Here is a 19,311-nt window from a genome sequence, read left to right as displayed (position 1 = left end):
TCTTGCTGCAGACGGGCTCCTTCAGTGTCACTTATAAAATGCGGATGAGAAAGATTGTCAGAGGAGACTGAAGGGGAGCGTTTGTTGAAATCTGATTGGCTGTCCTGCACTGACAGGCTCGTTAGTGTCCGTGTAAAAAAAACAAAAAAACAAAACCCTACCAAGCTTTTCAATGTATAAACAGTTACTAACAGAGCGGTGGGACGTGTTTTAGCCCTTCAAAGTAAATTGACATTTTTTAACTATACAAACTAAATAACTTAACTTCACTCCTACAGTGGCAACCAAACATGTGCTGTTATCACAGGTCACTTTATAACCGTATATATGTGTGTGTGTATATATATATATATATATATATATATATATATATATATATATACATATATATATATATATATATGTATATATATATTTAGTATGTGATTATGTACAGACCAGAAAATATAAACAGCAACTCTGTGCGCCGAAGGATTCATTCATTAAAAACGTCTATTTCTTTAGTTACTTCACATCTAACGAGTGTGAATCAAGACAATGAGCTGGGAATGACAGCAACATGATGTGTTGTGTGTTCGCCCCGGGAGCTGAATCAGTGTTTGAACTCTGACCTTACTCTTTTAAAAGTGATATTACCGAGTTGTAAGACTAGAGAACTCGTCACTGATCTAGAGCAACCCAGAGATGTTATTAGATATTAGAGGTGTCGGCATGCAAACGAGATAAAAATATAAATGTGATTTGGGTGTAGAAATTTACACAGAAACAATTGATGATTTGTTATTTTAGCTTTTAGGAAATAGTTCGCAAAATCTGACTGACATTTCTGGAGGGGGGGGGGGGGGGCAACACTCACAAGTTAATACAGTGAAATAATCCATTCTAAAGTAACATTTTACCAAAAACAACATGAGTGCTGAAGATTTAACTTGGTCCAAGTGAAATGAAGTGGAAAAAAAAAAGTAATGTTCTTTTAAACGTAACCCCCACACTCCACAAAAAAAACCCGACAATATAAACACACGTACACACACAAGCTACATCAACAATCAACACACACATCTATCATCTCCGCCCTGACAGCAGGTGGAGCTCGGAGAAAAGGCACGACACAGGAGGGCTTCAGTCCTGGAAGTTACTCCTCAGAGGGAAGAGCGAGTTTCTGGCTGCCTCCTTCCAGCCAGAAGCTGCAGAGTGACGGCATCATCAACAAAGGACGGACTGCTCGATGGTGACTCCAGCCTTTAATCGACCGATGGGCCAGCGCAGAGCTGAGGGGCCGGTCAGGAGTCAGCTGTCATCACTGACCTTCAGTCTTCCAGAACTTTACGCAACAGGAAGTCAGTTTTTAATTTCACTTCATTCACTACAAGGATCCAACAAACTCTTCACCTTCAATGAGCTCGGAGGAGCATCTTTGCTACAACTCCAAATTCAGATGTGTGTGTTTATTTGTGTGTTTTGCTGTGTTGGTCAGACTTGGCGTGACCTTTGACTTGATCAGAGGAGGCATCACTGCAGCTGGACTCTGTACGCACAGATGAGGAGCTTCACCTGAGGACAGACAAAAAAGAAACCGTTAGCAGTGTTAAAGAATCCACGACCGCCTCGCTGCAAAGATAGCTTGACCTTTAACCCTCCTGTACCGACTGAGACAACAAAACAGAAATTAAGAGGTTTTGACAGCTTCTTTGATTGACAGGACCAAACACTTTGTGTCTGGGAGGCTGTTTGTCTGCTGCAGAGAAACTGTTATGTTTTATATATTTTACGTGAAATATAAAAAACAACAACTTTAAGAGTAAAGCTGATTGCACTGAATATGTTTCTTATTGTGAACGAAGGCCATGAAAACCAACAATGAATGCATTCTATTACCAAGTATTGTGTGTGAATCCGAAGCCTCTTGTTATTTCTCTATGCCAGGCCCATTCAACTAGCGGTCCGTGGGCAGGATATGGCCCTATTGAATTTTTCTACAACCTGAAAGAGGCTACCTGCTAATGCCAAAATACGTATAAATTTGTAAACAAGGGGTGACCATCTTCAGTCATAGACCATCTCTGTGAGCAACCCTGGCGACAGGAGACGGGGAGGATCAGGGAAACCCTGTGTGTGTGTGTGTGTGTGTGTGTTAGTGATAGCATGTGCTGTGATTGGCTGCAACAGGCCTACACCTGTTCAAATTGTAATCTGTGCCAGAGAAACTCATGTTGGCTGAGCTAACAACAACATTGAAAGTGTCTTTTTCAAAGCAAAAATATCAACACATTGTTGGTTTTGGTCTTTTCTGATAAAAATGTGGAATCCTGACGACGTCCATTTAAATTAAGTCTCTGCCACCATCACTAAAAAGATCAATCTCACCTGGCTGCACAGTTTCTTTTTCATTCTGGCACTTGAGGATGTTTCATTACAGACTAGAAGAACTGATGTTTCCTCAGCTGTTTTTATTCTCTTTATTAATGGAAGCTTGAGATGAAACTGTGGCTTCTGAACAACGTTTGAGTCGGAGCAGTGTTACATGATTCTGGATGCTTTGTCAACATTAACTTTGACAGAAACATGTAAACTATGTTATTTTGGGTTGATAGATAAACTTGATTGAATCCAAAAACTGCAGAAACGTTTCAACCCCTGCAGGCTTTAAAAGTCTCTGTAAAAGCTTTGGAGCTTTTTCCTTTCGACTCCCTTTGAGATGAAGTTGCCATGTTTTGCTCCACGTACACGGAAGAAGATGAAACACAATCCACAGTCTTTTTTATGTAATCCACCCTTCACAGTACTATGAACCAGGATGTTATCACTATGATAAAGTAATCTACTGAAACAGGTTGCACCTTTTTGCAGGACGACCCCAGCTGAGAAAAAATAGTGGGTCTCATTGAAGTGACAGAAAAGGCTGTTGATGCAAAAAAAAAAAAATCTTTTGTCTTTTCAGGGCCTTCATGAAACATGGTCAGCATTTGAATATTTTAATATTAAAAGATTTAACAAAACCTCCATTAAAAACTATTGAGCGAGAGCTACAGCATTATTTATTGGTTCACTGTCCCTCTGCAGTGTCGTATGCTAATATTACATAACATCAAAGCTTTCAGTACATTTGGCTGCATACACATTTTTGTTTTGTCACTGAAGTTGCGGTGTTAAGCTCACCAGCAGTGTTGATTTGTGCACTTCTTGGTCAAGAAAGGTGCTCACTCCCAGTTTCCTCATTTATTGTTCATAATACAACTTTTAAGAGTAAATCCAAATCCTGATATTACCATATCACACAACTGTAAACGTGCAGACTGAGTGACAATAAAATAAAAAATAAAAAAAAATCTGATTAAATGATAAAAAAAAAAGACATTTCTCAATTCTAAAAACTGTCATTAATCAGATTGCACAATGGCGTGAACAGCAGCAGAGGCTTTTATATGCATGTTTAAACATTGTGTGTGTGTGTGTGTGTGTGTGTGTGTGTGTGTGTGTGTGTGTGTGTGTGTGTGTGTGTGTGTGTGTGTGACCTTGGCTGCTGGTGCCTCTGCTAGACGAATGAAGAGTCTGTTAATGCCTGCGACCGGGCTGAAGGAGTAGATGAAGTGACTATCCTGAACGGTCGGAGAAAAAAAGAACACATTAGTAAAAATTCGTATATCCCCTCTCAATATGTAGATTTAGTCAACAAAAACACATTTAATCCTGACTGTGACATTTAAGAACATGGCTGCATAGTGTCCTGTAAACTGTTTCTACAGTTGTAAGCAATTTTAGTCCCATGAACAAATGCTCCTCTGTGTCACAAGTAACAGTGAAAGCTACCATCAAGAGTTACTGAAGGTAAAAATAGCTTATGTGTACCACAGTCTATTGTCCATGTTAATATTTGTATTATTTTGAATATGATGAAAAAAAAGTTCATGATATATATTATACTATAACACATAATATGGTAATGATAATACTTCACACTTGTTGGTATGATGTCATAGCATGAATGAGCGGAATAGTATGACGTGAATGACAGAAGCGCAGCAACAAGAAGAATGGCTGAAAGAAGCTCCACAGTGGAGACATCAGTTCGAGGAAGGGAGCGACTTCAGAAGTGTGCATGTAATATTAATATTAATTTTTACGGAATATTTGAAGGTAAAGAATTTTGTTCTTGCAGAAATACCCTGTAATATTAATTTACGGCAATGTCGTCCACCCTTGCTCTGATCCTGCTTCTGTTTACCTATTTGTCTTTTACCTAACTTCTTTTGTATTTGTTGTGATGAACCTCGTGGTAAATGATTTTATGTACGTGCTGTCTGCCATCTGGGAACCCACCAGGAAGATGGGCAGCTGGAACTTGTCGTTGAGCACCACAGCGTGAACGCTGCAGGATCCGCAGAGCCTGGCTGTGATCTCATTCAGGAAGTTGGCGTGGAAGATGAAGAGGAGGATGCCCGAACCTGAAAAAGTAGGAAGGGACAGCAGCGATGTGGGATATGAATACAGGCAAGGATGAAATTGTAGAGACAGTTTTGAAGAGAATCCACATTAAATGTGAGACGTGAGTGGCGAGTAGCCTCTATTGAAGAGATTGTCCCGTTCAAACCACACAACCTCTGACCTCTGCTCAGCTTCCTGATGTCAGGACCAGCTGTCTGTCCTTCAGTAGCATAGAGGCGCTATGAGAACAGAGTCTTCACCAGGCTGACTCAGCAGAAATGAACTGGACAAGAATACGATTCAGGCTCAGAGGGAGGAAATCAGCATTGTCGTGATATTTTGGTTTATTATCACTGCTTTGAATGCCTTCAGTTTGTGTGTCACTGAGAGTCAGTGTTGAATGATACATTTAAAAACATGACAACTTATCTGTTTGGTGAGACAAGTGATTGACAGCGGCTTCTAAAAAGCTTTTACCTGGATCGACCTTTAGAAGTCTCTCACAATATCATGTGTATGCTTCGTGGCGTTTTGTGTAACGTGATCTTATCCCCGACAGAAAAACAGCCAACCAGCATCTCTCACGCTGTTTGCGATGGTAATATGGTACATTTAGAAATTATACCGCCAGTTAAGAACTGATGACCTTCAAACGTAAAATTTGTGTCTTACCTTCTGGTTGTGGTTGCGGTTTGAAGCCGAACTCCAGGGAGAAGTCAGGCCCCTCACAAAGCCTGTGGCAGGCCAGAGGGAAGACGGGCTCCAGCAGCACCAGCCGAGACTCAAAGTACGCTCGGATGGTGTCCTCCGCCACGCTGGACAGCCTGAGAGACGGACAGATGGGCAGGCAGTTGATTTCAAACTGCTGTGTCACCATATGTGTCTGGGACAGAGTGCTGTGTACAAACTATGGACATCACGTGAAAAGTTTCTTTAACATTGTAAAGTTCAGATTTATTTTTTCTGAGGCCTTAAGCCATCATTGAAATACTGTTATTGTCATCTCTCCTCACGGTCTGGAAGCTGTGGTTATTACTCACATGCTGATGTGGTCCTTGATGAGGTCGCACACCATGAGATTGTTGCCGAGTTTGGCGAAGTACATGGCTGTGTTCTTGTGCTTGGACAGGATGTTGCAGTCAGCTCCATTCTCCAGCAGGAGGCGTACTATGTCTGCGTTCCCTCTTTTGCATGCCTGCAGTGAAGCACAAAATATTTATCAACACAACCTCAGTATGTGTACAGAGAACACTGGATATGAGGCCAAAGGGTACAAATCTTCCTTTTTTTCCCCATCTCTGCCAGTTTTGTCACCTTTTTGCTAAATTCCTGTAACATTTATTCACACTTCAATTGATGAGATAATCCAGGATAAATCATAGTTGCCACTGGTCTCAGTTATAAAGGCATACAGTGCATCCGGAAAGTATTCACAGCGCTTCACTTTTTCCACATTTTGTTATGTTACAGCTTTATTCCAAAATGGATTAAATTCATTTTTTTCCTCAATATTCTACACACAATACCCCATAATGATTAAGTCACAAAGCCGGTAACCACCTGGACTATATTTTCACCAGAAACTGCTCCACATCTAACCTCACTGTAACTCCACTTCATGTCTCTGACCACTTCTTTATCTCTTACTCTCTCAAACCGACAACCCTCCCACATCAACAGACTCTGTACCTCTCTCCCTCCTCTGTTTTATCTGCCCTCCCTTCAGCTGACTCTTTCTCACTCATGCATCCTAACTCTGCCACAGACACTCTCCTTTCTACTCTGTCTTCCTCTCTTGATTCTCTCTGTCCTCTTACATTACGACAGGCCCGCAAGTCCTCCCCAGCTCCGTGGTTGTCTGACTCAGTGCTCCCAGAGAGCCACTGTGAGAGCGGCAGAAAGGAAATGGAGAAAATCTAACCACCCTGACGACCTGCTCACCTATCAATCTCTCCTCTCCTCTTTCTCTGCCTCTATTTCTGCAGCCAAAAGCTCCTTCTACCTAACCAGAATTCAATCCTCATTTTCCAATCCCAAAAAGCTATTCTCCATCTTTTCCAACCTCCTTGACCCTCCCCCCTCCCTTCTACCAAGCCACTTTGTCAACTACTTTACTAAAAAGATAGATGACATACGCTCCTCTTTTTCAAACCCAGCTTCTGCAAATACATTTCCATCATCTTCATCCCCTTCGCTTTCCTCTTTCACCCCCGTCTCCCAATCAAGTTCTCACCTTGGTAACCTCCGCCCGCCCAACCACCTGCCCCCTTTGACCCCATCCCATCTCATATTCTCCAGTCTATTGCTCCGACCTTCTTCCTTTTCTCACCCATCTCATCAACACTTCCCTGTCAACTGTCTGTTTCCCGAACTCTCTGAAGGAGAGAGTGAACCCTCTCCTGAAGAAACCCCCCCTCAACCCGGCTGAAGTAAACAACTACAGACCGTCTCTCTTCTCCCCTTTCTTTCCAAAACTCTCAAACGAGCTAATCAACTCTCCTCCTATCTTCACCATAATAACCTTTTTGACCCTCACCAGTCTGGTTTCAACAGGCCACTCAACAGAGACGATCCTCCTTCTGTCTCTGAGCAGCTTCCCACTGCTAGAGCAGCCTCTCTCTCTTCTGTCCTCATCCTTCTAGACCTTCTGCTGCATTTGACACAGTGAACCACCAGATCCTTCTTTCCTCCTTCAGGACCTCAGTGTCTCAGGCTCTGCTCTCTCCCTGTTCTCATCCTACCTCAACGACCTCACCTACCAGGTAACTTGGAGAGGATCTGTGTCTGAACCTTGTCCTCTCACTACTGGTGTCCCTCAAGGCTCTGTCCTGGGTCCCCTCCTCTTCTCTCTGTACACCAACTCTCTCGGTTCTGTCATTCACTCGCATGGCTTTTCCTACCACAGCTATGCTGATGACACCCAACTGATGGCAGCAATTACAGCCTCAAATCTTTTTGAGTATGATGCTATAAGCTTGGCACACCTATTTCTGGGCAGTTTCTCCCATTCTTCTTTGCAGGACCTCAAACTCCATCAGGTTGGATGGGGAGCGTTGGTGCACAGCCATTTTCAGATCTCTCCAGAGATGTTCAATCGGCTTCAAGTCTGGGCTCTGGCTGGGCCACTCAAGGACATTCAGAGTTGTCCTGAAGACACTCCTTTGTTATCTTGGCTGTGTGCTTTGGGTCGTTGTTCTGTTGGAAGATGAACCTTCGCCCCAGTCTGAGGTCCAGAGCGCTCTGGAGAAGGTTTTCATCAAGGATGTCTCTGTAGATTGCTGCATTCATCTTTCCCTCCATCCTGACTAGTCTCCCAGTTCCTGCCGCTGAAAAACATCCCCACAGCATGATGCTGCCACCACCATGCTTCACCGTAGAGATGGTATTGGCCAGGTGATGAGCCTGGTTTCCTCCAGACATGACGCTTGGCATTCAGGCCAAAGAGTTCAATCTTTGTTTGATCAGACCAGAGAATTTAGTTTCTCATGGTCTGAGAGTCCTTCAGGTGCCTTTTGGTAAACTCCAGGTGGGCTGTCATGTTCCTTTTACTGAGGAGTGTCTTCCGTCTGGTCACTCTACCATACAGACCTGCTTGGTGGAGTGCTGCAGAGATGGTTGTCCTTCTGGAAGGTTCTCCTCTCTTCACAGAGCAACGCTGGAGCTCTGTCAGAGTGACCATCGGGTTCTTGGTCACCTCCCTGACTAAGGCCCTTCTCCCCCGATCGCTCAGCTTGGCCGGGCGGCCGACTCTAGGAAGAGTCCTGGTGGTTCAAATGTGATTTTTTTTTTTTTTTCTTTTTTTTATTAGGGCCCGAGCACCGATGGTGCGAAAGCCCTATTGTTTTTTTTTTTAATAGATTTGCAAACATTTCAAAAAACCTTTTTTCATGTTATCATTATGGGGTATTGTGTTTAGAATTTTGAGGAAAAAAATTAATTTAATCCATTTTGGAATAAAGCTGTAACATAACAAAATGTGGAAAAAGTGAAGCGCTGTGAATACTTTCCAGATGCTCAACATGGGTATGAAAGCCTGATTTTGAGAATAACAAAAAAACTACCAGGGACACGTTTTTCAGAAATTTTCAACAGGAAAGCTGCAACCTCCAACATGAAATCATTAATCTTGCCATTTTGGACTCAAAGAAACAGCACACTTGCACAAAATGAATAAGTCCTGTAAAGGACTGCAGACCTTGTGAATTCATCTGTAATTTGTAAGTGACAATCAACAGTAAAATGGGAGGCCGGCACCATTTGTGATCTGCCAGTAAGTGCTGGCAAATTGCTTTTGTAAAGCAGCTTGCCACACATCTACAGATGATATATTGTTTGTATGTTCCACAGAAAAACCTAAGTGAAAGTTGAGGTTTGTGTATAAAATGCATCATTACCTTCATCAGTGCCGTTTCCCCTCCCAGCGTCTGAGCGTTGACGTAGGAGCCCGCCTCCAGCAGGATCGCAACAGTTGTCAAAAAATTCTGACAGAAATAAAATACAGGTTTAATACAACATGCGAGCGTCTGTATTTCAGACCACATGTCTCTCCAAAAAAACTTTGTGTGTATCATTTGTGATGCTGCATGAAAATATTTGGTTAACATCTTATGGTACCAAAGATCAATGGTCCCCAAACTATTTAAAATCATGGCAACTCTTCAAAGGAGTTTTCTTTTTAATGGCAACCCCTATTCCCGACCAGGAAGGTATTTCAATGAACTTAATGATAACTTAACATTTTTACTGGCACAAACAAACCTATTTTCACTCAGAAAAATAAATTAAAGGTTAGTGTACAGATCTTCAGATAAATATTGTGGGTAAATGGTTTTCTTTTGTTCTACAAAATGAAATTTGTCTCATCATCAAAGTTTTCAAGGGCCTCAAGTATCAACCAACCCATTCTCATTCTTTATATCAGAATTTTCTACAGTTTCTGCACTGAAGGTACTCAGGGCTTTTTAAAAAGGGTTTATTATATGATTTCAATGTTTCAGCTTATTTTGTTTTATTTAATTTGGATGCATTAAAAACAAAAACAAATTTAAATTTAAAAGGCGTCTAGTTTTTTTATGTGATCAAATGTTACCGAGTGGCATATTTAGCACAACCTTATGGACTCGGTAATGCAAAGGCACCCACTATGGGAGCTGCAGCTGTTGAGTGATGCTGGTGATGGTGCAAATTATCTGATTACATACAGCAGTGTTATTCTGCTGCATTTTGTTTTTTCACTGGGGATTGGAAATAAAAGTTATTAGAAACAAATCACACGTGAAGCCCCCCCTTCTCATCTTTAGGTAAGAGGCTGAGTTACCTTTTCGGCAGCATGCATCAGGGCTGTGGTGCCGTTCTTCTGTCGTCCATTCACCCTCACCCCCTTCTTTATCAGCAACCGGAGGATGTCGTCCTGCCCCCCTGCTGCTGCCAGCATGCTGAGGGACATCCCGCTGACATCCTGTGGACAAACAGACAGTCACAGTATTACAGATAAAGGAGGTAAAATGACCAGTTGTAGTTTGTACTGTATTACGGCTCAACAGGGGAAATCTCTCAACAAAACGAACAAGAACTCAAAACAAAATATTTCTCAGAGGTTTTTTGAAAACTCACCAAGCTGTAAACGACAGAGACCCTCCCTTAATGTGAGTACAGTGTAACTTCATGTTGGTAAATGACCATTGCAAACTTTGAAGAAAATTAAAAGATATTGTTCCTGCTCCAGTTTCAGTTCGCCGAGATTTGCTGGCGTTGCTACAAGTAGTCTGAACCCTATGACTGCAGAGCCCTTAGTCTTAATGATAAATACAATTGCAGATGGCTTTCTGCTAACATCGAGCACTTTGTCTAGCAAATCAGATTAGAACTCAAAACACTAAAAACTGCTAAATCAAATAAATATCTTTTACATTACAATTTCAATACATTTTCAGCCAAGAAGCACTTTATTGTACAAGCAGAAGTTATAAGTTCCTTACAATACTTAATAGGAAGCATTACCTGAAGGCAATATAATGACAGGATGAAGAGTAACACGCAACGTGTGCTTATACAACAGCAATGAAAAAATATCTATCTACTATGCAGAAAACAAAAGTCTTTGCTTTTCAACACCTAACAGCAATGGTAGTGTCTGAACAATCACTAATGATTTGTAGACCTCCAACAGATTCATGTCCCAAATACAACTGGATCTGGAACTACTGTATACAGTATATTGTTACACAGAGGTACCCCTTTTACAAGAAAGCAACGACACAGGGAAAAACCTGTTTGCCATTGGTGGAAAGGAGTAGACAAAGGTTATGTGACCTGTCTCCGCAACACTCCTTACAGTCAGGGTTTTATGCATGTCTGACACTAATGGCTTTGGTATGAAAGGGTGAACACTGGTTACTCTACACAGGTTCACTACAGCTGCTACAGAGGTAAAAACATAAAAGCTTCCATCCGTGACAAAAAAAATTGCAGCCCTGTGTAGACCTCGTAACAATAACATCCTCTCCTTTTGACTTCAAAGAAAATGACAACAAAAAAAAAATCACTGAGAACTTCATGTTGTGGAGTTTTCTTTTCATGTGTCCCAGTGAAGACATCTACAAACTTGACTTGCTTAACCAAACAACAGGCCATCTATATTACATGTGCCTTGTTGAATGGCCATTGTAAAACAACAATGTGGTGACTAACTTCTGAACTGAAATGTATCAACACGGTTTATCAAGGACTACAGTTGGGAGGCCAGCGACCAGCAATCTGTTAGTGAGTTTTAAAGACCCCTCCAGTCTAAAGCAGTCGAGGGGTGGGTGGAGACAGAAGTGGGAAGTATCTGCCTGTGTACTGAATGAAGGCAATAGTGACGAGTTGCATCCAAGCCATAGTATAAAAAAAAAGAAAAGAAAAAGGGATTATCGAATCATTGTTGATGGTATATGCAATCAATTGAAGCAACACATTCTTTATGAAATTCTCGGTGTCTCTGGGAAGCGGCTGCAAAACCTGTTGTTCTTCCAGCTGCAGCTACCAGTAAATATAACAGTGCAGCTGACTTAGATATTCAGCTGTTTTTATTTGAGCCCGAGTATATGGCCAAAGAAATGCAGCAGAAGGAGGCGACCCTGCAGATGCACTAGTTGTGCAAGTGGACATGGTCAATGGGAACCAACCAGAAACAGAGTTGCCAAGAGCAAACAGCTTCTGGTGGTTCATTTGCCCTCCAATGCCAACAGAAAGGGAATCATTCTGCAATGACTTTTATCGTGAGCAGTTTGGATGCTGAAGCCGACATTGACCGAGTGTGTCACCATATACTAAAGTTTTATCCTCACTTCGATGGACGTGTGCTTGAGCACTTCTTTGGTATACCGATGCTAAACTCCAAAAGACAACTGAAACCAGGAGGGTCAAGGCTTCAGTGCGCAGTGCATCCTGGTACATGTAGGCAATGCAAACACAGCTCCCCTAGCATAAATACTCAGCTTTCTCATCAATATAACACACAAAAAGAAATGAATTGCTTCAAATGACTACATTTACCATCAACACTGGGTGGAAATCCACATAAAAAAACAATGGCATATTTTCCCAAGACATCAGGGGATTTTTTTTTTTCCCTTGGAAAAAACAGATGAATTATTAGGGGTCTAATCAATGCCAGGGTAGGAACTTTAAATCTTCAACAAGGTTTATATGTTAAAAGATACATAATTGACATATTGCATTTTTTTTTTTTAATGTTAAAGGTAATAATACTAGAATTGGTGTCAATGTAGTCACTGGTTTATAGGTTTAAGAAAGAAAGTCCTCTTTATCCACCGTCTTTCTGGTGAAAATTTAAACTATCTATACCAAGTTCTGATTAATATATTATCTTGTGCAATAACATAAAAAACCCTGCTGGATCACTGGGAAATATGAAAAAGGATTTGGATTTTACTTGCTATGTTAGATGCAATCAAGTATGTCTAGGAAAAAACTAAAACAAAGAAAAAGATGCACATAAAAAAGGCAATCTGATCTTGGCAACTGGAGATGAATGTCACAAACATCGAGATAACAAAAGCTTGAAATGAGGCATTACAAATGAGACCAATGCAGTGTATTTGACCTAAAATTAGAGCACATCAAATACAACAAAATACTTAAATGCTCTACAGTCACTGTATGGTGATACAAAAATAAAACAAACCCTTTAGGCACCTTGTTGATACAGATGAAAAAAAGAAGAAGATAATAATGCACAATTATTAACAGGATTCTAAAAAAAATAATACCTTTTTATAATTCAGTCAGAGGTATACACAGAACTCCTAATTCTCTACCATTAGCAAGGAAGGTATGTCATTACTGCTGCAGGCTATCTACAGTATAGGCTACTGGTTCAAGCAATAATATAATAGACTTGGGCGAGGCATTTGAAAATGATGCAAAGTCAACTCACATCTACTGTATAATGTTGGAAGGGTTGGCTGCAAAGATTTGCTGGTACTGTAGGTTTTCTATTTCTTTTCTGATCACCAAAATCCATAAAAATGCTACTGAAAACAGCATGGGCAAAAGATAGATGTATAAGAAAAAAAATCCCATTGCAACTGCACAGTCATTGAGGCTGTGTTTGCTCAGGAAAAGGTTGGACAATATTGCGTTTCACCTTTTTCACAAGTATTGTATTAAAAATAGTGAAAGCATGTTTGGTTGACAACGTGGCTACTTGCCACAATCAATGACCAATGTGGAAAGCTGTGAATTCTAGCAAAGTTAGGTTCACGTTTCGAAAGTGATCACACCTCTCAATAAATGTCGGGATCTTTGAAACTGACAATATTACATATTGGATTGTGTTAAATCCATATGCATTGTAACCATATTAACATTAATATCTCCTTTTACTGAGCCAAAGCCACAGTACACACTTACTAAACTCACCCATTTGGTGTACTTTCATGCATTCAGCAGCTTGCTCCAGTCAACTAGATTCCGAATACTTTTTAGGATCTTTGTGAGATATGTAATTTTAAGAATGGCAGGTAAATCTGTCTGTAAATGTCAAAGCTCTGTGCAGCAACAGAGACCAAGGTTTAGTGACAGTACATTTTACAAAAATTCACATTTGCTTAATTTTTAAGCCCCATATAAATTGAGATGAAAGCCACAGCCTTCACACACACATTTAAATTTCACTGATCACTTATTGTTTCCTTGCATGTGCATTCAAAATATTTACAGTGACAGATATACAGGACCATCCCACTCAGTGTTTGAATTATGAGTCTCTGGTTCCTGTATTTCATTTTGTTTGGATGCAACTGCGTGACCTCTTCTTTTTAATGACTGAATTGAGTTATGTACAAAATATTTGACTTCCCTCCATGTTCGGGTGCTTAGGGCTGGTTCAGCAGCTAAACATGCATCACAATCCTTTTTGCCTGGCACTTTCACCAGTTTACAGAAGTCTCCGAGCTGACGCCTCACTGCTGCCTGTTCCTCCTCACTCCACAACCTCTTGTTTCTCTTTTGAGGCTTGACAGCAGGAGTGGCTTGTCTTCCTGCAGAAGACGCCGGTGTACTTTCCTGTACCACTGGCGCTCTGTCAGAAACACTGGGTCCGTGGATTGTTGGGACAACCTGTGCAGTTGTAAGGGCCCTGGGCGGGCTCGTGGGATAAACTGGTGCACTCGAATTGTTCAGAGGTGTGAATGAAGAAACAATAGGTCTACTTCTGTCATTTAGTGTTGAGAATGCAGAGACCATTTGTGCACTTGTAGTATTCAACTGCGTGAATGTAGGAACCATTGACGTACTTGGAGCATTAAGGGGGGTAAAAGAAGGAATCATTGGTGAACTTGTAGTGTCCTGCTGTGCATACAAAGAAGGGGGCGGCATACTTGTGGCATTCTGTGTATACGAAGGAGACATTGGCAGAACTCTGCTGTTTTCTGATGTGTATGCAGGAGGCATTAGTGTTGTAGTGTTGTGTGGAGTAAATGTAGGAACCACTTGAGTATCAGTAGCATTTAATGGTGTAAAACTAGAAATCAATGGTTGACTTGTATGGACCATATTTGTACTAGTGGAACACAAGGATGCATACGTTGAAGACATCTCTTGGGAGAATGGTGATGGGTCTCTCAAGCTGGTTGATGGTGGCATTGACATACAACAACTTTCTGTCAGGTGATCGGGATGCACTGTTGTCATATTACACATAATGCTTGTGTCTTCCAAAGTTGGCTTTGTGATTTGGACTCCAGTTTTTGGACTCTTTGGATTCAAACCATTTTCATTCCCCTCAGACTTCTGTTGGTTGTTTCTCCTACGCATTGTCTGTAGTGTGTTGTGTACATAATTTTTGACATCTGTCCAAGATCTACCTCCAAGGTCTGGTTCAGCAGCTATGCAGGCATTGCACTCTTTTTTGCCAGGAACCTTCATCCTTGTAATAAATTCACTTAAATAACGCTTCACTGCAGTCTGTTCCTTCTCACTCCAAGGTATTCTCTTTAAAGCAGGCTTCTGTGCAGCAGTTCCTAAAAAGAAGTATTGAGAATCATTGTTACAGAAAATAAATAAATTCTTAATCCAATTAAGAATGCAGTAGTCTCAGTTGAAAATGATGAAAGGAATTTAATTAAAATCTTTTGTTTTCGGGACTGATGTTTTAAAAAATCTCCAGAACAAGTTAACTTTAGGTGGAGACTGTTTTGGCAAGTGCCGTTTCAGAGATTAACCTATGTCTTTGAAGCAATCTGAAAATGCCATGTTTGAACATCTCCTGCTTCATTGCAACAGAGTAAACGCCATCTTCTGATCAAAACTGTGTAATAGAGTCAAAAGATACAGAACAGGCCAATTTAACTTGGCAGAGTCTTGTCAGATGTTATCTTTACTTGGAGAATACTGGCTATTAACCATCCAATCTCTGCAATCAAACAACATATTAATGCACAAAAATCCAAAGGAGCAAAAGGTACTGACCATCTCTTGCATCACTGGGTGCACTTGACGGCAGTGTTCGATCCATCTTCAGCAGTTGTTTGCTCACTTCCTCCAGGTGGGATGCATTTTTGGGGACCATGTAAAACTCCTGGCTGGTCCATTCCAATAGTTTAGCCACTTGATCCAATTCGTGCTCACTGAGGCTCATTAGCTGCCAGCAGCAGGCAATTTGCTCTCTTAACGATGAGGACAGAAGTGCTTCTGGGTTTTTAACTCCACATTCCATTGCAGCCCTTCGGAAACAATCCAATCCTCTGATGAAGGATGGACCTTCGGTCCGTGCAAACAGGTATGGGTTCGTTTTTGACACACTTGCTTGCTCTCTATTTTCGACAAGCAAGTCGATAGAAGAAACCATCCTTTCTGTTAGGAGGACCAGCATGTTCCTTCCATACTGACCTTCGAGTTCCAACCTGGTAAAACTGGAACCAAGGACCAACTCCAATTTTGTGCTTTTTCTTACTTGATCTGCAGAGGGCATAAATATTCCTCTGCTTTTTTTGTGAGTGTAAGTTTGCAGGAGCAGTCTACCAATATTTCCGACCCTTCCTCTGTTGAACAGACACACATCTGCTAAAGTGGCTTCGCTGAGCTTTTTCCACGTTGACAAACTAGGATTTTCTTTCAGCTCCTTCCTGGCTTCATCTCCTTCCCTTGTGATAAACCCGTGAAGTTTCATCAAATCTTCTGTCACATTTGATTTGTCTACTTCCACCTTCTTGACTTCTTGCTTCAGAGATAGGGCAAGCTTTTTGCGAGAAAAACACTCACTCCATTTAGTATCAAGAAGCTGTATGAACTTTTTCACTTCACTTTCTGTTTCACTGTCCTCTGTCATGCGGCTTTCCCCAAAAGCAATCTCTGCAGCTCGTTTCAAAGAATAGCCAATCTTCGAGACAAGGGAAATGGTTTTAAATTTACTGCAACTGGGGTCAAACCCACTAAGTTTTTTGACACCATCAACAGCTAATTCAAATTTGGATGGAAGACAAATTTCGTGCAAGTACTTCACGCTGTTGTCAAGCTCATTTACAGCTAGCACAAATCTACCAAGTTCTCTCATCTTTTGTGCAATGTAAGCAAACTGAGACTTGTCATTGTCATACTTTGCAGACAATGCATTGCCATATTTACAAATAAGTGGGTCATTTCTTATATGTCTTGAGATGTCATCTTGATGCATGATGTGGATGATTTCTTCGCAGCCTCCAGTTAGGAACTCTGACATTGGGAGCAGCCGTGAGGCAGCAACGTGACTTCTGCTCCGATTTGTCCTTTCAGAGGATTTCTGATCTCCCTTTCTGGCCTTACATGACCGCTCATGCCGCCATAAATCGGTTTTACGATAAAATGCAAAACAATGCTGGCAAGGCAGGAAGTCCCGAACAGATACGGTGGGCTTCTTTACTTGTTTCTTGGTCACAATTTCCCCCTGTCCACTTTTGAGAACTTGGCAATTGTGTTCATAATCTCCTTTATTGCGAATTTGGTCAAGCAAACTCTGCCTGACTTTTGAACCTTTTGGGAAGTGTATTGCATGGGCAACATCTGTTTCTTCAGCATGTTTCCTTTCCAAATGTTTTGCAAGTTGGGCGAAAGCCATTTTGCAGTAAAAACAGAAGTGTTTTTTGTATGAGTCTCTCTTCTCTTCCCTCGCTGTGCTAGATGTTGTTTCAAGCACTTTCTTGCAGGTCCTTAGACTTGATCGTGTTGGTTGTTGCTTTTCCAGAGTCTTCCTGCGTTGCTGTCTTTGCAGTTTAACCATCTCTTCTGTGCCAGACTCAGAAAGAAGATGATCTGTACTATCCGAGTTACCTGCCACCCCATCTTCTGCCTCATCACTGGAGTCATTTGCTTGCTCGGGGGAATTTTCATTGTCAGCTATGCCCATTTGTTCCATCTTGACATCACCCTTTGTCGCCATCCCTTCATAATTCTTGGTTGGATCTGGATTATCAATGTTCAAACTCATTTGACTTGATAAACCACCATTTGTGTCATCCAATATCTGGTCTTCCTCTACTTCCATCTGGTCTTTCTTTCCTTGGCCTTCTTGCATGGTAGCTGAACCACAAGCTCTGGATTTAGTTATATCGTCCCCACCTTTTTGGATATCGTCATGTACCCTCACTGCCACTGGTTCAGTGTTTGTATCGGCAGGGCAGCTTGGCATTTTATTGTCATTTTTTGGACCATCCAAATCTTGTGGGAGATTCTCTTTTGCATATGGAGTACCCTCTTCAATTCTTGCACTGCCAATGTTAGAAGTCAACCTAAGAGCACCACTCGAACTTCTCTCTTCAATCAAGCTCCTCTCTCCTTCAAATGACCTCTTCTCACCAATAGTACAGGCCTGTAAAAGAACAAGTATAAGTAAGACTCATTGCCAGATCAGACCAAATGTATAATTTGAGAGAACTTAAAACACAGACCTTTTAGGAAATAAATATGGGGGAAGGAAAAAAAAACTAAAACCTTTCGGGGAATTTTGGTAGGAAAGTGGTGGGTATGTTTTGTTTTGTTATTCCCTTTCGAAAATCCTTTTCACCTTTTCTATATTGTTATTTAAACACATCAGCACCTTGGCAATGCCCCACCAAGATCCAGGCTCATTCAAACAAAAGTCAAAGTGATGGCCACACATCACTTTTTAGCCCAACACTGGCACAAAAACCCCTGACACCTTTCAAATGTTCAGTACAAAAACCACATGTGACCCATTCAAGAACAGTTAATGGCTTTATTGGATCAAGCAGCGTTTTGACATTGTAAATTTCTAACCAAGTATATGTAGTCATGGGGTGTTGGATGAAATGCTACATGGAAAAAACAGAATATGCACTTACACTAGACCTACATTCATGGCATTAAATCAAAATAAATAATTGGTCCTTTGATGTCATATACAAAAGACTTTGGCTTAGCATACCAGCATTTTTACAGAATAGACTGGTAATTTAACACAGCATGTCTGTAATGTGGCTAAAACATCTAACAGAGACCAGGACCGTGGCAGGTAGACATGCAACACTTTAATGGTGTCTTGACTTCCACATGCCAACAATGACTGTTGTTTTTAATCTCTGGCTTTATATTTTTGAAAAAAAAATAATCCTGAATACATGATGGTTACTGGTGCATGCTGCACATGTTGTGCTATGATCATGATGATGACATGTTCTGAAAGCGTATACAGTATGTACCTGCTGTAAAAGGTTCATCTTGTCCAAGTGCTTCATGTTTTCAGTGTCTTCTTCTATTAGCGTATTCACTGCAAGAAAAGATGACCACAGTCTCTAATGTGCACATATTACAATACATTTGTATCGATGAATGAAAAATATTAGGTAAAAGATACGAATATAGAACTAAACATAAATTTAAGAGCCATGACATTAACATAGAAAAGGCTGGTGGCATGCAACAATCATATTAACCAGCTAAAGGCCATGAATTTAACTTTTTAGTGACTAAACTTGTGACAGACATTGTTGGAATTTCTAAATAGCACTCTTTCAAATCACAATTCTGATATCACATCAATTTAATGATCAGCCCTATCTGAGCATTGCATTTATTAAAATCTACTTAATACAAATCTGAGTTCTATCACAGAGCTCAGTGGAGATTTACATATTTATCCCATTAGAACAATACAGTTCTAAAACACGGCCCTGTAGTTCTAAATATGTTTTAAGCACAATTTAACTTTAAAACCTTGTAGAACAGCTGTTCTCCTTGGTAAAATAGAATCTGAAGTTGCAATCAAACTAAATTAGTATATATCAAAATATTTACTTTATGGCAATACATCTTAACAAATATCACATTTTATGTTTTGATAAAAAAAAAAAAAAAAAAAAAAAAGAAACATTTAAGATGACATTCTTA

General features: G+C 40.7%; 1 protein-coding gene across 2 annotated transcripts in view; it reads right to left on the bottom strand.

The window, feature by feature from the left end:
- Positions 1-394: 394 nt before the first annotated feature.
- The window catches only part of mphosph8 (M-phase phosphoprotein 8), a 33,969-nt gene continuing 15,052 nt past the window's right edge, over positions 395-19,311 (bottom strand). The window contains exons 8-14 of one of the 2 annotated variants that reach the window (XM_069155041.1): positions 9,743-9,883; positions 8,820-8,906; positions 5,466-5,620; positions 5,098-5,249; positions 4,321-4,445; positions 3,516-3,599; positions 395-1,554 (exon numbers count right to left, since the gene is read on the bottom strand). In XM_069155041.1, the coding sequence (XP_069011142.1) occupies positions 1,513-1,554; positions 3,516-3,599; positions 4,321-4,445; positions 5,098-5,249; positions 5,466-5,620; positions 8,820-8,906; positions 9,743-9,883 (786 nt within the window). In that variant the 3' untranslated portion in view covers positions 395-1,512. Of the gene's footprint in view, positions 1,555-3,515; positions 3,600-4,320; positions 4,446-5,097; positions 5,250-5,465; positions 5,621-8,819; positions 8,907-9,742; positions 9,884-10,347; positions 14,952-15,399; positions 17,774-19,311 lie in introns of those variants that run through there. The other variant, XM_069155040.1, reaches the window with a different exon arrangement.

The sequence above is a fragment of the Embiotoca jacksoni genome, unplaced genomic scaffold, assembly GCF_022577435.1.
Source record: "Embiotoca jacksoni isolate LCO1_2020_lvr unplaced genomic scaffold, fEmbJac1.0.p SCAF_2, whole genome shotgun sequence".
NCBI classification, from domain to species: Eukaryota; Metazoa; Chordata; class Actinopteri; family Embiotocidae; genus Embiotoca; species Embiotoca jacksoni.
This window is presented reverse-complemented; position numbering and strand designations above follow the sequence as displayed.